This window comes from Dicentrarchus labrax, unplaced genomic scaffold (genome assembly GCF_905237075.1).
Source record: "Dicentrarchus labrax unplaced genomic scaffold, dlabrax2021, whole genome shotgun sequence".
Classification (NCBI taxonomy): Eukaryota; Metazoa; Chordata; class Actinopteri; family Moronidae; genus Dicentrarchus; species Dicentrarchus labrax.
The window spans coordinates 7,679,063-7,700,638 of NW_026136704.1; the positions used below are offsets into that span (position 1 = coordinate 7,679,063).

The window sequence follows — 21,576 nt, forward strand, 5'->3', positions numbered from 1 at the left end:
TCTTAGTTAATGAAAGAAAGTCTGAAGTAGAGTTTGATTAAGTCATTCAAATCTGGCATTGTTGTGAGCAACAAGTTTTTTTAAATGTTGGACACTTTTTACTGATACACAATACTATATAATGCAGTCTGTCTGTCTGATAAACTTGAGTTCTTACTTTATATGCCTTATGAGTCAACTAATTTGATATTGAATGATGACTATTGCTATTGATAATATGTGCCAAATTCTCATGTTTTGAGGTTACTAAAATAAAGTGTGGAGTACAGCTTTAGTATACCTGTATACACATATTCTTGAACACTTAACATTTACCTCAATTCTACACCCTGCTTCTTCTATAAAGGAAACTTCTCTCCCCTGCAAAACTGTCTGGGTGGTTTTTATGCAAAAACATCTGCACTTCTCCTACACAACCATTTTCTGTGCCCCTGTCTATACAAATCCTCTCTGGATATATAGAAAGTGGCAACACTGGGGAGACATACCCAAAAGAATGGCCTGCTGCCCAAAAAAATCTCTCTCTCTCTCTCTCTCTCCCTCCATCTTCACCACATGGAGCAACGTTCCCACCATCCTCCTGGAAACACTCGCATCAAGCATGCCTAAACAAATTTTTTAAGTGATCAACAACAATGATGGGGCTACTCTTTTTTTGACACTTTAAGTTCTGTTTTGGGTTTTTTTTGGGCTATGGTCTTAAACTATTGATCAGCTGATGAACAGCCTGTTTGAGTTTAAATGCAATTTTCAATAAATTGCCTATGCTATTGTTTTGTCTCTTGCTTCTGTTTCTTCTTTTGGCATTTTGAAGCTCTACTTACAATCTTGTTATGTTCCACCAACGCCATTGTTCTATTAGGTCTTTGTTGTTGTTGTAACTTTTTTAATGCAGGACGAAGAAGTTCATCAGAGAGTGAGCTCTGTGAATACAGCTTGTGTTCAGGCATTAAAGTTTAGATGTTAAATAATAATCTAAACTTTATAAATAACAATTTCATTTAGGTTTCTTGAAATTGAAAAACGAATGAAATTCTGAGATATAGGCCTACTGTGTAGATTTTTAAAGTTTTCTTACACCCCTTAAAATCAAGAAGTCCCCTTGGTCCCGACCCCCAGGTTAGGAACCACTGGTCTGTATAATGATGTCATACTGAATTTTACTTTATGCATGTTTTTAGTAAATAAAACTAACACAAAAACAAGGCAATTACTCCCTTCTGCCATAAATACCATGTATACATGTAAATCCCAGTCATTATAAGTTCAAACATTTGAACTAATGGTTTACATTATGCCTGATTTTAGGGGGTGCTGCAGCTCCCTCAGCACCCCTACTTCCAGCATGCATGGCTGTACTGTACTGTACTGTACTGTACTGATATATTAACAGCATCACTTTTTTAATAGCTAAAGCTACTTTTGTTTTTTACTACTATTTCTTTATTTCTGTGTGTCTGACATGAACTGGTTTCCTTTTAGTATTTTTTGCATGAAATTAAAATCATTCAGAACTGATAAACATTTATGTTTCAATTTCAACAAAATTGTAATTCTATAGCAGCAAATCATAATAGAAGTTATTTGTATAACAATTTTCAAATAGAGCAGGTCTAGACTGAATCCCTATAAAATAATTTACAGAGACCCAACAGTTTCATGAGCAAGTACTTGGCGATGGCGGCAAGGAAAAACGTCCTTTTAAGAGGCAGAAACCTCGGACAGACCCCGGCTGGTGGGCCGTCTGCCTCCACCAGTTGGGATTAGAGAGAGCAGGGTGTTGAGTGAGAAACATAGCGATGCACATCAACAACAAAAGTTAAAATAATAATTAACATGACAAATAATGTTAATAATACCAGTGGGTGTGAAGGTGGATCATGGCAGCAGGTGAATGCACGATCCATAGAAACCTGCGAAATCAGAAAGCACAAAAACTTCTGGGAAGAAGCCAAATTACTGACACGCATTACTAGCTTAATGGGACATGAATGTATACAGATGGAGGGGGATGGTGCATCACGGGCAGTGTAGGCCTTTAGCAGCATGACTAAGGGATGGTTAGGCCAGCCCTAACTCTAATCAAAGAGGAACGTCTTATCCCTATCTTTACTGTGGAGAGGGTGTCTGCCTCTGAACCCGAACTAGGAGCGGTTCCACAGAAGAGGAGCTTAGTAGCTGAAGGCTCCGGCTCCCGGTTCCACCTGTGGAGACACTAGGAACCAAAAGTAACTCTGCAATCTTGGAGTGTTCTAGTTGTAGTACCAGTAGTTTTAGTAGTTACTAGTACACGTATTAAAAACTCTGTAATTGTAATTTAGAATTTCTATTTGAGTGAAGTTGTACTTCAAGTTTAGCAGTCTGGAGTCTTGTTAACACATGAGTGTCAAGTTTTCAGAATCGTGTGCATATTTTTCTGTGTGTAAACAATGGAGAAAAACTGTAATGCAACATGACACACATTTCCTAATAGTGCAGACATATAGATATTGCAGTACCGTCATCAGTGGGCCATAGGCTCAATTACCACTGTGTGACCTAATTCAGTGATAGTGACGAACGATTCAATACAGAAGGCAACCATGTGAATACATCCCAGCCTTCCAAGCGTGGCCACAAAAAGGAAAAAAAAGTGTTTGGTTTGTCTGTTCTGGGCTACTGTACATGGTGGTGCATGGTGGCGTCCGTGGAAAATATATGAATATTATATTCCATTTCTGCAAACATATATTCCTAAATGTAACACACTGGACTGCAACTTTAAAGAAAAGAATACATTTACTGCAGTAAGATTCCACAGTTTCTGTGTTGGCCGTTTGCTTACACTTGAACTTGAACCTGTTATTTTGTGTCACAAAAGTTGGCCTATATAGTGAAAAACCAGGAAAGAGCAAGACTAGAAAACCAAATTGGTCTCGGAAAATAAAATAAAAGACATGTACTGAAAATTAAAATTGATCAACAAAAAAACACCAAATAAATCCTTCTCCTCCCAAGTGTGACTTCTGCTATGACCCTGCTTATATACACATGACTGAGAATGCTATTGGTTTCATGCCCCTTGTTTGAGGGCAAGCCTCTGTAAAAGGATTGCTGGTTGAGGCGGCAGATTATGGACTATGATTCCGGTCAGAGAATCAAGGCACGTGGAGAGAGAGATCTGATTTGATTTCCTTTAACGCGGCTTTCGGGCTTTAACATTACTGTTCAACATATGTGGGTGTGTTTGTGTGTCTGTGTGTGTGTGGTCTGAAAATAAATAAAATAAATAAACTGTATTACAACAATGCTTAACATGTTATTCAGCAGTTAAATCAAATAAACATCTCTAAATAAGTTGCTATTTAAGCATAATACAACAGCAAAGATGCAATATCAGTAGTGGAATAAGCAGTACAATTTCCAACATAACATTAGCAGAGGCAAAGCATGCTAAATAGCATGGGAGCTTTACATACTGACTGTGAACCACAGTAAATAATTTGACCTTTAAACGCTATTAACAATAAGCATGGTCACAATCACAACAAATAGACTGAGTTGCAATATTAGCATTACAAACGAAATATTCATCATTAAGTCCTCACAATCCAAATGTAGCTAACTCAAACTCACACACCATATTTCCATGTAAAATAACACAAACCGCAATAGTGATCAAATTATCCATGACTACAAGCAGAAACTACTTACATTTCCTCAAGAACGCACACATCATTAGGGAAACACACAGAAAGTCCATGCAGCGTCACATGGACTGCTCACTGACTGGTTTGCTGCTTTTCAGTGTGACTGCGCATGTCCTGACTTGTTCACTGCTAGTTGTCTTTGCACCAGTAGAGAGTGCTGTTGGACCTTGACCTGTTGGGCTTTCTTACACCCCTATACATGATACATAGTGACAAGTGAATGTGCCATGTTGTGCTGTCAGTCAATGATGATTTGTTCTTGTGTTGATTCAAAAATGATATCCGCCCACTATTTGCACCCTCGGGGCAATCTGAGACTGACTGGCACATGGCACACATTTTACACCCTCCTCACACCTTCAGGACCACAAGGTTTATCTCATTTGTCAGTAAATCCTCACTACAGGATGTTAGCCCGGGTTTTTGCAAGATAAATATGCGATCGTGTTGGGGAGCCATGTAAGGAGCTACAGCCAATGAGAGCAGACACAGGCTGTATCTGTCCAGCACCAAGCAGCAAACTGGTTGATATTAACAGCCGAAAACACTCCTCACATACCATCACACACGTATAACAGTGAACCAACAGCGTTATGTCTCTGTTCACAGTAAACACAGAATAGATTTGTGTTCATATCAATAGTTCACTCGGAGTCCTGTTTGGTTGTGCAGAACATTTGAAATTCTCAAGTACGGTTAATTAAGACGCCATTGATTGTTTCTAAAGGTTTGATGGCAACTTGCATCAAACCTCTTTACGGAAGAGGATTACGGGAATACGAAAAATATATTTACGTTCTTAGTTTAACAGTAGAGTGTGTAACATTTAGGAGGATCTAACGATAGAAATGGAATATAATGTTCATATGCATCTTTTCATTACTATATAATTAGCTGAAAATAGGAATTACCTGAGAATGAGCCCTTTATATTAAAGGGAGCTGGTCATAAGTAGAGTCCTACGTATTACACCGCCATGTTTTAAAAGTAACCCAGAACAGACAACACCGGCTGTAGACACAGCCTTTTTCCAGTCTGAAACCTCACTGCTAAATTGTACACACAGGACCTTTAAAGTCACCATTCTGGAATTCTGAGATTAAACTAAGTGGCAGCTTTTTTTTACTTGTCTTTTTTTATTTTTCTATTTTATTTGGGGGGTTTTTTTGTTGTTTTTTTACTTTATTGGGATTAACAATACATATAGGTAGTGTGGGGAGTGATGAACTACTTGTAATAAAACTAGTAGTTGAACTAAATTCATAGCTGCGTAGTTATTTGAGTATTTCGTTTTTTGCCATTTTTGCGTAGTTATCTGCTATATGAAGCAGCTAACCCATACAGAGCAGACACATTTGAACATCTTTCATAGAGAAACCACCTTCATCCCCCGAATTCCAAAGACTGTTGACACCAGCTGGGTCCTGTGGCTGCATTCTCATGCATGTACTCCATGAAAGTTAGCCCCAGAAGTAGACCTCAAAGAGAGAGAGGTTAGTATGTTAGTGAAGCACAACTTAACAAGAAATGCATTCTCTGCATTAGTTTGCTTTTGTGTAGCTTGACACAGTCAAGGTGTATTTGTGTGTGTCTCTTTCACCTTTGTGAGGCGGATGTTTTCCAGCTCCCTCACAGGATACTTTCTTGTCAGAGGCACACCGGGCTCCCCCTCACCTGACATCGAGGCTGCGAGGCGCATTCTGTAGCTCGACTCTCCCTCACTTGACGCTGAAGCTATGGGGACAGTGGAGCACATATCTATTTGTTTTATTTCTACACCAGTATTGGGTCTGAAAACAGACAATATCATGATGTGCACATTTTTAAAAAAAAATAATATATATATATATTCTTATCATAGTAGTTGTTGACAGGTGAGCCCTGCCTCATGGGGGCTGCAGGGGTATACTATATGGCACAGTGAAAGTACTAACAATTTGATTCAAATAAATGTACTGTGTAAGTTAATGACCATGGGAAGTGTGCAGTGTTATGATTCCAGAAGGAATTGGATATTTCCTCCAAAAAAATCAGCAGTTGTACAGCCTACAATTTGAGTCTAAGAATAGTATGGTGTTGTCCAAATGTAATATCTTTGCAGTGAGAAGTTACATTTAAACAAGAAAGACAAAGCCAAAAGCATCTGCTTATGAAAGTTTGAAAATGTGATAGGGGTTTTACTAATACTATAATGGCACAATAAAAGGAACTCCAGCCTTGGGACTGGACGAGCATGACACATTTTGACAGAGAAATGGAAAAAAAGAGCCACTGGGTAAAAACACTGCTCCAACTGCATTGATTTTATTTAGTGACCTGTGGGTTACCAAGCCTGCCTACTAATTTTATAATAATATCAAGCAATCAATCACAGTACTGTGCGTACTGTGCTGTAAATATGGTCAACCTGGACGTTGTCAATAGACTAAGTAAGAGCTTGTAGATGTTCACGGTCTTCCTCAAGTGCCAGTGCTAGTTGATTAAGCATTTGGCGCCGACTAGTGGTCAAAATGAATAAAGGGCTGCTGCTAAATTGTAATCCTTTATGCAGTCAGGACATTTAGATACATTGCCCAAACTTTGTGATTAAATACAAGTTCTCTCAGAGGAAAAAAAACTACCGGTAAAAATTAACGGTCACACCGACATAAATCTAACGTTATATTCTTGTGTTATTTTTTGCCAAAAACGGCAGCTTTTAGTTACATTCCTGTACCTATGTGTCGACACACTTTATTTCAGAAATAAAATAAATAAGTAAATGTTCGTAACTTCAGACCAACGTCACAGCAGTACCTTAATAACGTTTTTGGACAGTCACAAACATATGCATACTCTTCATGAAAATCTGAACAACATAAATCATTGTTTGTAAGTGGAGAAGAAAGGCAATTCACTCCAGAAAGTAAACATTTTGTTTTGAAATGATCTGAATACTTCTCCCACCACTCGAGCCACCGTACCATTTGTGATTGTACATTAGGCCTAACTTATTTACCTCTTTGCTGTGGTGCGCGCAAGTGATAATGTAGGTTTTTCCGATAGTTGTTGAATGCAACACAAACACGGTGGGACGGAAAGAAGCGTCGCTATGGAGAAAGATGCCGGAAGTAGCGACTGTAACGGTGAGAGCAAACAGCTGAGTGTTTATCCAACACTTTGTATGACTGTAAAGAAGAATAAAGTAACTTTTCTCGGACTATTTCCCTCAACGCGACGCCGTATTGAAGTTGTTGCTGTAGTCTCGTGCGCGATAGCTCAAACACGCGGCTGCCGTGATTTGTTCACGCGCCGTTGTCTTCATTCATAGAAAAACTACAGACTCACTCACAATAGACTGTATCCTTCCTCTATAAGGTTCTACTTTATTCTGGCATTTGATAAACTGATAGTTAGTTACTTACAGCCTTTGGAACTTATAAGAGGTTCAACAGTTTAGTCAAACTTGTATTGTGTGTCCACTGTAGTGTTTGATGAAGTGGTGAATTGGCTATGAGGGAGGCCACAAAACAAGGATTTTTTGTATTGTAGTGAGTTTTGGTAGACATGGGACCATCTAAAAAATGGTGACACTATATAACTATATATATACTATATTATATCATATTATCACGATAATCATGAAAATATACTTAATACTTTTAACATGGCACTAAAACATACTGGAATCAATTTACCTTATATTTTGTTAAGAAACATAGATTTACTGCGTCCAGACAGTCACCTCATTTCCCTGTTCTTTCTTTTGGTATTTCCATCCATCCAACAGGCAGTCCGAGCCTTCAGCCATGGTGACAGGGTTAGGATTTTGGAATGACTGGAAAGAGGTGTGCTCCCCCTTTTCCCTTTGTTCAGAATAAATCAGGAACTCAATATAAGACTGTATGCTGGCAAGCTATACAGCTTTTTAAATTCAAGCCAAGTAAAGATATAATAATTATCACTATAATGGGATGTGTGTTTTTTTGTATGCGATAATGTTGTATATCATCCTATCCCTAGTTTTTGCTGTAATTTGGTTTAGCTATGCAATGTATTTATTGTGGAATGAGGTTCCAGAATATTTAGCAAACTATATTTAGCCATTTATCTTAACTTTTTAATTTTCCAGGAATTTTGAAAAGTAATCATGGATAGAGTTTAAGAGTCGGCGCAAGTGCACCTGCAAAGGGCTGCTTGCTCTCCCCCACTCCAACCTGCACCCAGTCCCCCTTTGTAGGGATGTCACGCTCAGCTGTCCCGCCCTTCAGCGTTGGGGCCACAGCCCCAGAGGCTCTGTCTCTTCTCCACCAGCGCCTGTTGTTGGCAGAGGAAGAGGCTGAAGCTCTTATTCAAGACATGGGTGTACTGGGGGTGTCCAGGGACCAAATCTTGGGATCTGCTGAGAGAATGGGCGCCACTCAACGGCCTATAAGTCCTTTGAAGATGCGTCGGGTCTTTGGGGATGAGGGCATGCTTTGTGACTCTGTAGTGAGCAGGGTGTGTCGCATGGAAAGTCTGCTACAGACCCTCAAACTCACCATCTTCCGTCTGGAGACTGAGAAAGAATTGGATCCCTCTCACACAGGTAATAGCTCATATGTAATCCAATTAGCTAACGGAGATAAGGGGAAGACATTAGTGATCTCAATAAGTCTATTGGTATGTTACAGTGGCAGCTACAGTCAGGGTGCAGCCATTCAGTGGAATCCCAACAAGAGCAGAGAGAGGCGCTACTAAGACATATCACTATTAATGATCACTAGAATTATGGATATTAACTAGGAAAACAAAAGCTGTGTGGATATTGAGTAGTGGGGCAGAAAAAACAGGCAGATTCGGACGTTGTTGTTACGTTTTTTGCTCTCTTCTATATTTGTTGGTGCAGCTCATCTGAAGCAGCAGCTGGCAGCGCTGCAGCGGCAGAGTGAGGAGGAGCATCACACCACCAGGAGGGAGGCGATGAAGCTCAGGGACCAACTTCAGCAGGCTTACCAGGAGAGAGACGAAGCTCGCACAGAGGTGCAGAGGCTGGGGGACACAGTGGAGGCAGCTACTGCTGCCAAAGTAACTATACTATAATTCACCATTTTCTTGTAGAGATAACAAATATACACAACACTGCTAGATTGGATCAGTTTTATGAGAATCACCTTTGCTTTCACTTCAAAATAAATAAGTTAGTTTACCAAAGTCAACATATGTCTCACACCCTTTGCTTTTATGATAATGCTATTGAGTAAATGGTTCTGAGGAATGATAGTCAACTGTAAATGATTGAATGGATATTTCAGAAACTGCTGAGTTGTCTGGTGTTCAGAAATCTCTTTCTGGCCTCTATTGTGTTTTCCAAACCTTAAACGCTAAAAATGTACTTGCACCTTTTTTAGCGAGCGGACTTGGCAAGATGCAAATTTTTTTTTTTTATTTTTCCTTTAAGGCTCATCTTCTCTTGCAAGAGATTTCATTTCAGATGATGTTTAAACATTTACGTTTCCGACTTTTTTTTTTTTTTAAAAACCTTTTTTTTTTTTTTCCCTTTTTTGATAAAAATTTATTAGCGAACTTCAGCATCGGACAATTTTCGGCTTGTTGACTAACACCAGCCTGTTGGCAAATAAGATGGCATTCACCGATGTCAGTGGACAATGTTGATGTGTTGTGTCGCATCAGTTTTGTGCTGGCTAAATGTTATGTTGGTTATTTCCAACTCGGATACTGGAGAAATAATCACCTCGGTTTTCCAGCAATGGCACAAATGCTGACATTGGCGCAAATACCTACAGTACGTGCTCCATGTCAGCAGCACAGACAGTGGACGGCTGTCGGCTCTGCATCTCACATCATAGATGAGAAGAGAAATAGACTCAAGGCAGAGACATGTTGGCCAAATTTGTCGTTTTAAACATCAATATTGGCAACAAATTCTGAATCAAAATCAAATTTTCTCTTCAGTTTTTGTTACTGTAAGATTTGATTTTTTGCACTGTGCTTATTGCACCAGGATCTAATTACTGTAAACTACAGTGATCAGTGTCTTCTTGGCAAAGAAAACAGGTCCAAGGGGACAACAAATCTGTTTGAAAATCTTTTTAAACTGATGTGTTTGACGTGCTGTAGGAGCACAGTGAGCACTGTAGTGGTCATTGTGTCATGGGTTGTAACTGTCTTTTGCTCCAGATGGATGTGGCTCTCGCTGCTGAGGAACTGAAGATTGTCAAATTAGAGATGAGTCAGAGACTGAAGGAGGTGAGTGGCTCCTAATTATTTTAATCTATTTTAGCTCTTTTATCCCCAACCATCAGACATTTAGTTTATAAGCCCTGACCAGCTGAAAATGAACCATCTTAACAAAACTCTCCTCTGATTTCAGATGAAAGAGCAGATGAGGCAGGAGTCTGCCCGTTTAGCCGAAGCCACAAGATCTCACAATGAGCTTCACCAGCGGGTGGAGGAGATGGAGAGAGTGGTGGAAATGCAGAGGAGACAGGTAGATTGTAAGAGAGCTCACTGAGTAATGAGCATGTGTAAACAGCAGCTGACATGTTGTCTGCCTCCGGCTCCCACAGGCTCTGCTGCTGCAGTCGGATTGCCATGCCTTGCATGTGGAAGTCCAGACCGGCCAGCGGCAACTGGAGGAAGCGAATGACAGAGGCAGACAGCTGGACGAGCACTGTCAGCGGCTCAAAGACCAGACAGGTTAGGAGCATCAGGGGACACAAAACCAGTGAGCTCTGGCTGTGCTGCAACCATCACAGGATGCTGCCGGAGGGTTTCTGAGACAGTATATTCCACTAGCTGCTAGTCAAGTGTAGAGCTGATTCAGAATTATTTTGGTCACTTAAACGTATTGTGTAGCCTATATCATGGGCCTGATAGTTGTTGTTGTCGAAAGGCAAGATTTTCGTGTAAAAATACACCCTGAATCACAACATGAGTCATCCCAAAAAGTATTCCTTTGAGCCTGCCTTGCAAATTGAGCCCCTACAAGGAACTTTCATTTTGTGTTGATTCTGGCGGCCCCTGTGGACAAAAGCGGTAGTGTTTCTACCACCTCTTTGATCTCAAAAATAATCTGACCTGGTGGCAGGCATTAAACTCAGTCTTCTCACCGATGGTCCTGAGATTATTACGATGTACCTTTACATTCCTATTTATTTGTTTTTTGTTGTTTCCTTCCTAGCTATCAAATCTTTGTTCAAGTTTATTCTCACTTACACAATCATACACAGGACAACATAGTAAAAATCTTAGGTACCCGTAGATATAGATAGATTCAGAACGAGTAAGGTTATCTAACAGGACTCTCACTGTGATTTGGTTTTATATAAGGTTAGTCAGGTACTCCACAAGTCATATTTGTGTTATTGATATTTCTCAGTGCTTCACATGTGATATAATGTTTGGATGTTGAACTGCATTCTTCCATTTGATTTTCACAGAAATGAAGGACTCCCTCATGTCTGAGTTGAAAACTGACCTGAAAGTAAGTAGAGAGAGACAGATCAGTGAATGAAACTGTCCTCAGAAATTCCTCGCCTGTAAAATGTATGATCTGTAGCACATGTTATGACACTGTATTTCTGTTTGTGTGAATACTGTGTGTGTGTGTGTGTGTGTGTGTGTGTGTGTGTGTTTGTGTTGTGTGTGGGTGTCTGTGTGTGTGTGTGTGTGTGTGTGTGTCAGAGTGTTTGTCAGGCCCTTCAGAGGCAGCAGACAGAAAACAGTAAACTGCTGAAGGAGGGCACAGAGTTGAGAGCTGCTGCTGACAGAGTCCAGGTCAGGAGCCTTAAAGGAATATTTCTTTATTCATCAGGTATTTTAAACCATGCAACCACTGCAGACTGTGGGCTCTTCAGTGTTTCACCACAATCAAATAAGGAAAAGTCAAATAACTTGAAAGTTATAGTAGGTTTTCCGAGCTTTGAAATATGACAGAACTTGAATTACAGTAATCCAAATAACAAGTTTGCAAATTATGCCAGTGATCAGATTGATGTAGTTACCATTAAAGATTCAACAATGGACCCCAAAAACAAAGTTGAAAGGTTAATAATTCAAATTTTAAGTTGAAATTATAGCAACTGTGTTCTGTCCTGTTTTGTGCAATGTAACAGTGATACTTTCTACTAATGGTGATCATGTCTAATGCCCTGCAAATAAATATCAATATTTAATGTTTATATATATATTTTAAACAGACCCTGAATAAGCAGCTGCAGAGTCAGTGTACCCAGCTCAGTTCTGCCCTGCATTCACTCACAGAGGAGAATGAAAAACATCAGGCCAGCTTAAAGGTATCTCACACACACACACACACACACACACACACACACACCTGATATGAACCACAGCAAGACTCCTTTTTTCTCACTGCTTCTCTTTTAGGCCGAGATGAGTCGTGTGGTCAAGCAACTGCAAGAGCGAGACCTGCAGCTGGGCGCCAATATTCAGACTGAGCTGCAGGTGGCACTAACACATAAAGTTAGTCTGCAGCTGGAGCTGTGAGTCTCTTATGCCTAACACTCAAACCTCCCATCATTTAACTAATGATCTTTTAACTTTGTAGCCAATTGGGCCATCAGGAGACTATAATCAGCTGTCATTAGGAACTGCATTTGTCTCCAGCCTCTTTCTCTTTTTTCTCTTTTCTCCCCAAGTTCACTGTCTCATAAGAGATGAGTATTGGTTGGGGGGACATTCTAACATTTGAGAACAGTAAGGTTAGACAGATATATTGGTTTGCAAAGTCTCAGACTGATATTTGATATTTGTCTTTTATTAAAAACCACAGTCTGTCTCTGTGATCCATCGGTGATATGAATCATTTTTGTTCAGTTTTTGACTCTTCCTTGGTGTCAGTATTTAATGAAACCTGTCTCACTGTGAACCCAACCACCTAAAATAACAGCATAAGTCTGGCATTCAGTGCAGAGATTCAGGATGCTAGAGATGTATTTGAAAGTAAACGTATTTTAAGTTTTGGAAGTACCTTTTAGATTTAAAAACTGTCTCTCCTCAGAGAGAGGCTCAAAGGCGAACATGCAAAGCTCCTGCAGAGCTCCTCCATTGCACAAGAGACAGTGGCCACTCAGAGGGAACTACTGGAGCGAACCACTGAGAGGCTACGGGGGGAGCTGAACATGGCCAAAAAAGAAGAGGGGGCAATGAGGAAAGACCTGGAGGATTCAAAAAATGAGGTATATTCAAAAAAAGCAATTCTATTTTTGCCTGATCGGGTAGTGCTGTACCAAGGAGTAAAACAATCCCTCCTGTCCATTCTCTCCTCGGCCACCAGTTATGTCTTGTTGTCACTAAGTTGGAAGGTGAGAGGAGCAGCCTGGAGACCCAACTTAGTGAGGCCAAGGTAGGATTAGCTAGAAACCACCCCACCTCATATAATACCTTATATACCTTATACATTCACCCATTGGGCATTGAACTAACTTCTGGCCATGTTGGCGGCCTGTGAACTTGTGATTGGCAGTGGGAGGTGGGATCTCTGTGCTCAGTCTTGCAGAGCCAGCAGGATGAGAACAGGAGGCTCATGGGAAAGGTGGCTGCTTTAGAGCAGCAACAGGTGAGATACTGGTCACCATATGGTCATCATTACAGATCTACTTATACACATTAATAGTTATGAATGGACTTTTAATTGTGCCAAAGTCTTGCTCAGCAGGAATGCCTGAGATGGGCACAGTTGTTCAGATTGTGTGTGTGTCTTTATGGTTGTATGCAGCATGCGGTGCAACAGGTGGACCAGATGCTGAAGGACTTAACTGACAAGAATAAGCCGGCCTGTGAGAAAGGGAAACTTAAGGTATAACACATACACGCAAACACTGATTAGAAATCAATTTTGGCTTCTTATTTCTTAAATGAATTACTCCAGTGCACAGCTGAATAGATTTTACCCAGCATTAACTGATTTTCTGATCATATAGTGTCAAGCTCATAAAGTTAATGGGGTGGTCATGTTAGCAAACATATTTATACATCCAGCTGCTACAGAAGAACATAAGCATTCATTTGGAATTGTGCTTGTCTCCAACTGATGAATGTAAGTCCAATGTTAAACTCCTGATGAAAATATCTGGCTCTTTAGCTGCTAGATTCACCAGAGCTTTCTCGCCTGCTGTGTCTGGAAACTCGAAAATAAGTTTATAAGTAGTAGTAAATACTGGTGAGACTGAACCAAAACAGTACAGTCCTGGGCCATTACACCAAAACAAAGATGCAAAAATGTCCCTTAGAGCTACAAGGAACTGCAGGATGCTACGCCCTTTCTCATACTTATAGTAATTTAATCCAAAACATATGACATATGACAATCCATATGACATATGTCAAAAAAGATTTTGGCCTGGTCGCGCAAATGTCGCACACCACTCTTTTTTTTCAGCTGAGCGCGCCAAAGCGGAAACAGGAAGATGGACGATCTGTACGATCCTTCAATGAAGGAACACAGAGATGCCCACAGGTGCCATAACTCATGGTGAGAAATTGCCATGAATGTTGGAAAAGAGGAGGCCATATGCTGGAAAATTTGGAAGAACCTCCGCGACCGATTTTTAAAATTCTTCTAGTGCCTAGAAATAGCAAAGTCGGTAGCCTTTCCTCAGTAGAGACACCTCTGTTCAGGAGAAGACTGCAACTAGTGTCGTGACAACCACGCGCAAGTATAAAGTGCTCGGTATACTCGCTGTTCTCGACCTGTCGCGTGACAATGTCACGTCACAGGAGTGCCGTTAATATTTATACTTTTGCGTGGTGGTCCCGACACTAGTGAAAAAAAAAGAGTGGTGTGCGACCTGGCGCGGCCGAGCCAAAATCCTGGCGCGCCAGTGAGATCACGTTGTCACGCGACAGGTCTGGAACGGCGAGTATACACAAGCCTTAAATAGTTACGGCGCTCCCGTGACATCACATTGTCGCTCGACAGGTCGGCAACAGCAAATATACCGAGCGCTTTATACTGTAGCTTTCACAGACTTTTCCTCCTGATAAACAAGAAACCTTGGTTTAACCTGAGTACTATCTCTCTGATCTCGAGTGTACTTACAAATCAAATCATCATACTTGTCCTCACAGTGAGCAGTAACATCACCTGTCTTGTGCTGTAGATCAGTGAGCTGGAGGCTGTCTGTGGTCCTGGAGGGGGTGTTGTCAGTCAAACCCTTGAAGACATCCTAGCCTCCCATACCAGAATCCAGCTCAACGGTCAGACCCTGGGGCGAGAGCAGGAGCAGAAAGACAGGTCAGAGCTGAATGGGGTTTACAAACACTGCGTGATTGGATGGAGAAGCAGTATGAAGTGTGTGTGCCTGTTTATCCTGTGACATTGTTAGGAATACGTTCAACACCGTGTCTAGACTGTAAATGAATCTAATAATTATCTGCGCATATATCGTGTAAGGTAAGATTTCTTCGTGAGACTGTAAGTATTGTTTGAAGTCAAACTTACTGTAGCGCACTAATAATATTATACAGTAAAGAACAAAAACCTTTGACAATACAGTTAATAAGGGCCTTAACAGACACAGTCTAGAGCTTACAGTACAATGTATGTAAGATAAAGTTTGACTTTCAGCATCATGACTGATCATCTTAAAATCATACATGCATGTCCAGAGTGTGTGTATTTGGATGATATTAAGCTGTATAACTTGTGATGTTATAGTGTTGCTTTCCTGTGTGCCAGGCTGCAGGCTCAGAGAGAAATCCGGAAACACCAAGCAGAGGTGGAAAAACTCCAGCAACTCCTGACATCTACTCACTCCAAGAGCAACAGAGCTGTAAGGACACACTGCTTCTATAACAGATGCACTCAAACACACACTTTATATAAGCTGTATAAGCTACTTAAAAACACTAGACCAGAATTCTTGTTGAAATGTATATATGTACATGTTTGATATTTGTAGATGAAGTTGCTCATATTTTCTCACTAATTCATGTCAAGAAATACCTATATTCACTGATTCCTCTGAAGTATTTGCTTGAGAAGGCGACTATAATGAAGAAAATACATTTCTCTAAGTCTGGGGCAGAAATAACTTAATTGCTTGAGCCAAAAAAACAACTTTAAAGACTGCAAATTAAAAATTAGCAAGTGTGAAAAGAATGGAAATAACTGTGGTCAAAATATTTTAAAACATTATTGGTAGAAACTGTCATTTGGTCATGTCTTGCCGTTCTAAGAAGGTATACTAAGCTGATGTAGTATGGCTGCATTGCTTTTCTTCACTCAGTACCTAAACGTTCTGTGGACTATCAGCCTATTAGTTGTAAATGCATACTGCAATAACAACTGATAACTGATATTAGGATGAAAAGATTTTATCTTACGCATGCATTATATACCAAAAATATAAGAATTATAGAAATCAAACTCTTTTAACTCTACTTAAGGAAGTTCTGTTTACATTTTTCCCTCTCACTTCAGTCTCTCAACAGCAGTCGGGACAAGTAAGCGACACAGTTTGTGCAGCTGTGCAATTATATCAATGGCAACTATTTTAGGGCCTTTTGATGTTGTGATTACAGATGAAATACAAAGTGAGTGGAAAACCCACAGAACACTAATGAAAATGATGAACAAATTCCAAGACTTAATTAATGACTCTTTTCTGGTCGGGTATAGTGACTTACTATACATGACAGAACCAGGTTAGCTGTTTCCCTTTCTTTATGCTAAGCTAAGCTAACCAGTTGTTGGCTGTGGCAGCCAAAATGTTGAACTGTTCCTTGTTCATTGTGACTTAATGTTGTGGGTCACTCAAATCTAGTTTTAAGACCTTTTATTTCGGTTGATATTGTGCTTACATGGCTTATATTCCTAAATACATTTGTGATGAATTAAATTACAACAAACTGTGAGGCGTGTAGTATTAGCCTAGAAGTACTGGGCTCCAGGCAAAGTATAATGAAGGTGCCATGTATAGTCTGCTGCGTGCCTTATGGGAACTCAAAGTTGCCAGGATACATACACAGTGCACAAAGAGGGGGAGTAGCAAGTGGTCAACCTGGGCTCACAACTCATTTTTTGCCATTGGTCCCCCTTAGTGGGTTAATGTTTGCATTAACATTCTGGTATAATTACAATGGTGTATTTATTGCCTTGTGTGTTCCAGCTGGAATCCTTACAGAAGGCCCTGGATAAAGCCAAAGCTGACAACAAGAGGCTCGCCCAGAGTGTGGAGCAGGCTGTGTTTACCAACAGCAGTTTACACAGCAAACTGGAGCAGGCCAGAGACCAGTACCAGGCCACCATCACACTAAGGTATGCTGTCAGAAAAGTGCTTGATGAGAGTGTGTGAACAAGACATCCTATATGCCATGTTATAATGACATCGTTACCGTGCACTGCAGAGATGAAGAGCTACACGTGGCTCGGACAAAGATTGGTCGTTTGTCTGAAGAGCTGGGCGCCATAAAGCAACGAATGAGGGGAGAATATGACTCTTCAATGAGGAGGCTGCATCGAGAAATCACAGAGGTACCAAATGGCACAAATGTTTTATTCTGTTATATTGATTTTTTTGTTTTGAGAAAATTCTGTGCAGATACAAGATATTCCAGCGTAACATAACATCTTGTGAAGTCCCTGATTAAACAGTATCCCAGCCTCAGACTGGTGTTGAAAGACCTCCAAATACAGAGTAAAGCCAAAAACAATTCTAAGCTGCTGAGAGATTTACTGAAGTGTGTAAATATGTAAATATGTATGGACATGCATAATCCTTATTGAAAATCCTTACCTCTGACTGTGCTGTTTTCTTTTGATGCTGTGTTCAAAACAGTAGAGGCTGCCAGGCTTCTCATCCCATACTTTCTTAAAATTCCTCAGCTACTGATTCATCAATGTAAAATAAATAATAAATCATACTAGCACTCTTCTTGCATGTTGTGTCTCGGGTTTGTCCTTCTTACTTTGCTTTTTGGGAATTTCCTGTTACCCTGCCTAGCTAAAAATGACAGTTAAGGACTCGTCAACCGGGTCAGGCGACCTGTCCAAAGCCAACCAAGAGCTCCGCCAGCAGGTGTCTGAGCTGGAGCAGCAGGTGTCCAAACAGAAGGCTCGTATCAGAGAAGAGAGGAGGCAGCGACAGAAGAGCAGAGATTCACAGGACAACTCTCAGAAAGTCGAAGTAATGTTCCCCTGCACACCGTAATAATAAAGATGCTTCCTCAATGAACTACTGTTAAATTATCAAACACAACTGATGATGTCACCTAAACTGATTTAATGTGGTTCTGTGAACTTTCAGTGTCCTGTAATGGTTAAAATGTCGTTTCAGTCATCTCCAACCTGACGTGATTACAATTCTGGAGGATACACTGAATTATTTTTTAATTATCTAACAGCTCAGATTTGAAGCCCTTAAATATTGGCACAAAATGACAGCTTTTGATAGCGTTCATTTAGAATATTCATTATAAGATTGAGGCTTGTATTGTCCTTAAAAACCCTTTCTTGTTAAGTCCTAGTACAGAGAGAGGAGATAAGGTTGGGACCATGTGTGAGGCAAGGCCAGGACAGGTACAAGCAACTCACAATGGAAGAATCTTAAACTTGAGTCAGTCCCTGGCCAGTAATCTTGTATCTTTTGGCTTAAAGGTGTATGTTTGTGTCACTGTGAGCCTGTGTAGATAATATGATATGAGTCTACTGTGTCCACAGAGCATCAAGAATATTGAGGAGCAAGAGGACAGTAAGCTCCCGCAGGACGGGATGGACTCCCAGCAGGTATGTGCCAGGCATTTTCTTTCTCGTTTTTCCATAATGTTTTACTAATACTGTTCAGTTATCACAGGTCCGTCTGTTGTAATGTCTTGTATTGGCTTTCTTTTGGTTCAAGGCGAAGCTTGAACTTTTTAAAATAAATGATAGTTCCTCGAAGCCACTGAAACTTTGCGGCTCAGCAGTAAAGCATATTTAGCCATTTGTAAATCTCTGATATTTAGACCTCCTGATTTGATGTGTAGAAATAAGCCTTTAAGTTTGTCTTTATCTTTTTTTAATATTCCCCAGTGATATTTCGATAACCACTGATCTCTCGAAGCAATTCTAGTGGAGAATATTTTCAGTTGTGTAATATAGATTGATGTTCTCAATTGACTCAAGATTGTTTACTCACGATCAAAATGAATAATGTAGTCTATTGATTTGTCCACCAGTTGCTTTAGGTTTTACATACATTTTAAGACAATAAATTGAAAATCTCATTGTCAGCAAGCTATTAACTAAACTCTTAAATTTTTTTTAATTCTGAAAAGCTGACATTTGGTTTGTTGTGGTGGACCAACAGCTTGGGTACTTTACAAATGGATAGAATAGACCTTTTTCACAGCCATCATGAAATAGTAGGGTAAACACAGGTGTTACCAGTGATACTAATTAATGTTCCGTTCCATTCAGGCCAAACAGAGGCAGGGTGCCACCTTTCTACATGCTGGCTCACTGGAAAGGCTGTGCTACATTAAATGGAACTGAACCTTGAAGGACCAGTGTGTAGGATGTAGTGGCATCCAGCTGTGAGGTTGCAGATTGTAATTTACTGAACACAGCTTGTGTCTGTATTTGACAACCTGGGAATAACTTACTTTGTGTTTAGTGCTAATTAGCAAACGCTAATATGATAAACTAAGATGGTAAATATTAACATCTGCATGGTAGTATTGTCATCGTGAGAATAGAATGAATGAAAGCATTAAGCACAAATTACCACTGTGTGCAAGTACAGCCTCACACACTGCTGGCAGGACTGAATAGTCTTATGCTTGTTTATAGATTTCTGGGTGTCTGATGAAAGTGAAATCCGTTTCCATCCGTTGTTGCATTAAGCAGTCCCGTCCCTCCTCCCCATGTCACCACACTGAAATTCTGCTTCCTGCCCTTCAGGACCGCCTCTTTGTGGAGTTCTTTCTCTTGATTGGATGAAATGGGAACATGATTCCACAAAATGTATTCTCTGTTTACTGCAGAAAGGAGGGACTGGGACACCCATGTTACTGATAGAGCACTCTATAGCACATTAGCGATGGCTGCTGGAATGTACAGCTATATAACACCTTTTTATAGCACCTTTAATTTTATTTAGGGGACATTTAAAGAGAGAACAAATAGTGCAAAATGCTACTTACTATGAGGCTACTCCCATGGGTCCAAATGATGTATTAACTTTCTTTTAATTGCAACACATTTGAAAGCACACACGTTGCCTGAAATAGTGTGCAGACACTTAAAACCTGAGCTCAGATTTTAACTCACAATAAGTGCAGCCCATCTCGCAAACTGATCCCTGTTCACAGTGCAGCAGTAAAGGAAAACCTTCAGGGAGAAACCTTCGAAAAATCACCGTTTCAAACTGGCAGATTGATTGCAACTGGTTAAATTGGTAAAAGCTTGTTGATGTTTCGTAATGTAAATGTGTGTGTGTTTGATTCCTGCTGGGTTTTGCAGGTTTTACGCAAACGGGAGGCGGAGTGGGAGAGGTGGACTTCCACCATCCAACGCTGGGAGGCCAAGAGAGAGCTGGCTCACATCGCTGGAGGATCCAAACAATCACACTAATAAAAAACAGCTCATCTCTCACACACCTGAACACAGACTAAAGCGACATGACACAGTGAACCTTTGTATTTATTCAAACATTAAACGGTGACCAACAGAGAGGAAGAGATAGCAGCCACGTGTGAAATAGCAGCTGTAGAGTCAGGCGTGTGTGTGTGATCCTCCACATATGTCGATCAGAATTGTGAATGATGGTCAGGAGGGAAACATGCACTCTCATCAAACAAACTGTACAACCATAACATCTGATATACTTCTCCACTGTACAAAGATTCTTATTTTTTGTACCAACAGATTATTTATACAAAAGTAATTTTTTTAAAATAACACTGCGTACAAGTGTATGATTCTCCATCTACCATAGTTGCACTTTCTTCTGTACAGTGTTGGCTTCTGGTATTTGGTGAGTTAACTGTGAAAGTACTGTATAATATGACCTGGCGCTCTCCCTCTTTCTCGGGTTGTGTAAGATCATTCATCAGGAAACACGGAGACGTGAGTCCTCCGTTTTCAACAGAAAAGAGCTCTCAGATCAGCTCATCCAAAAACAGTCTTCTCTTTGTTTATTCAATGTTTGATAAATGTACCAGCTCCTTTGTGATTGTACTGTAGGATGAAGAGTTGAGTATAGATCGAGACACAAAGATCCTCCATTTGGCGCTGCACTTTGCTACAAATCCTGAGAAAAACATCCATCACAAGTCCGCCTTCTTTTTTCTTAAAAAAGTTGACAAATCTTATAAACCGTACAAACACTCACAGTAACAAGAGGACCAATGCAGGCAAACGATACGACGGTCATGGTGGTTGAACAGTGACCTTTACTGTCTGCAGCCACAAGAGCGCAGCATTGCGACACAAGTCGGACTCCAATATACCGAACTGAAAGAACAACATTTTGGCAGGCACAAGGATGCTACTGATCTCAGTTCGTTTTTAATTGGTCCTTGTCCGGGTTACATCGGGGACTAAAATCACTGTTGAAGTTTGATGCTACAAAGAAGAGAAACAATTGAGGAAACATGTTGCTTAATTAAAAACCAAGTAGCTTATGAATCTTACGCATAATGTATGTGATATATCTGCTAAAATAGAAAAATAGATGATTTGAAAATAACTTTAAACATAGAAAAATATATATGATCAAATGATATATATGTACATGATCACTGGTCATATGACCCATGCTTTAGATCGGTTAGAACACACATTGAAAATGTCTACTGATAATGTTGAAAAGATACACTTCCTTCCTGTATCCTTCATAGGCAAGAATAGGCTTTATCATCCTGTTGGTTCTGATGAATGTGTGATGTAGGATAGGTTAGTGTG

The 21,576-nt window shown here is 40.2% G+C and overlaps 2 protein-coding genes across 9 annotated transcripts in view; one reads left to right on the top strand and one right to left on the bottom strand.

Moving 5' to 3' along the window:
- Nucleotides 1–6,743: 6,743 nt before the first annotated feature.
- Nucleotides 6,744–20,304, top strand: ccdc150 (coiled-coil domain containing 150). 8 transcript variants are annotated; one of them, XM_051398358.1, is made up of 22 exons: nucleotides 6,744–6,814; nucleotides 7,459–7,516; nucleotides 7,801–8,256; nucleotides 8,557–8,735; nucleotides 9,849–9,917; nucleotides 10,042–10,158; nucleotides 10,238–10,367; nucleotides 11,111–11,154; nucleotides 11,355–11,447; nucleotides 11,870–11,965; nucleotides 12,057–12,172; nucleotides 12,691–12,868; nucleotides 12,967–13,035; nucleotides 13,156–13,248; nucleotides 13,408–13,488; nucleotides 14,792–14,925; nucleotides 15,370–15,463; nucleotides 16,802–16,950; nucleotides 17,040–17,166; nucleotides 17,636–17,818; nucleotides 18,352–18,417; nucleotides 20,134–20,304. In XM_051398358.1, exons 3-22 carry the CDS (start codon nucleotides 7,911–7,913, stop codon nucleotides 20,242–20,244), a joined length of 2,475 nt encoding a protein of 824 aa, XP_051254318.1. In that variant the 5' UTR covers nucleotides 6,744–6,814; nucleotides 7,459–7,516; nucleotides 7,801–7,910; the 3' UTR covers nucleotides 20,245–20,304. The 8 variants fall into 8 exon arrangements, 7 of the variants coding, with proteins under 7 accessions (XP_051254318.1, XP_051254322.1, XP_051254323.1 ...); XM_051398359.1 differs by having other exon boundaries at nucleotides 6,774–7,046; XM_051398362.1 differs by lacking the exon at nucleotides 7,459–7,516 and having other exon boundaries at nucleotides 6,772–6,814.
- The window catches only part of LOC127362550 (endothelin-converting enzyme-like 1), a 47,028-nt gene continuing 45,747 nt past the window's right edge, over nucleotides 20,296–21,576 (bottom strand). Inside the window, exon 19 of the transcript XR_007884479.1 lies at nucleotides 20,296–21,571. The gene's annotated coding sequence lies outside the window, so the exon portion shown is untranslated. The remainder of the gene's footprint in view (nucleotides 21,572–21,576) is intronic.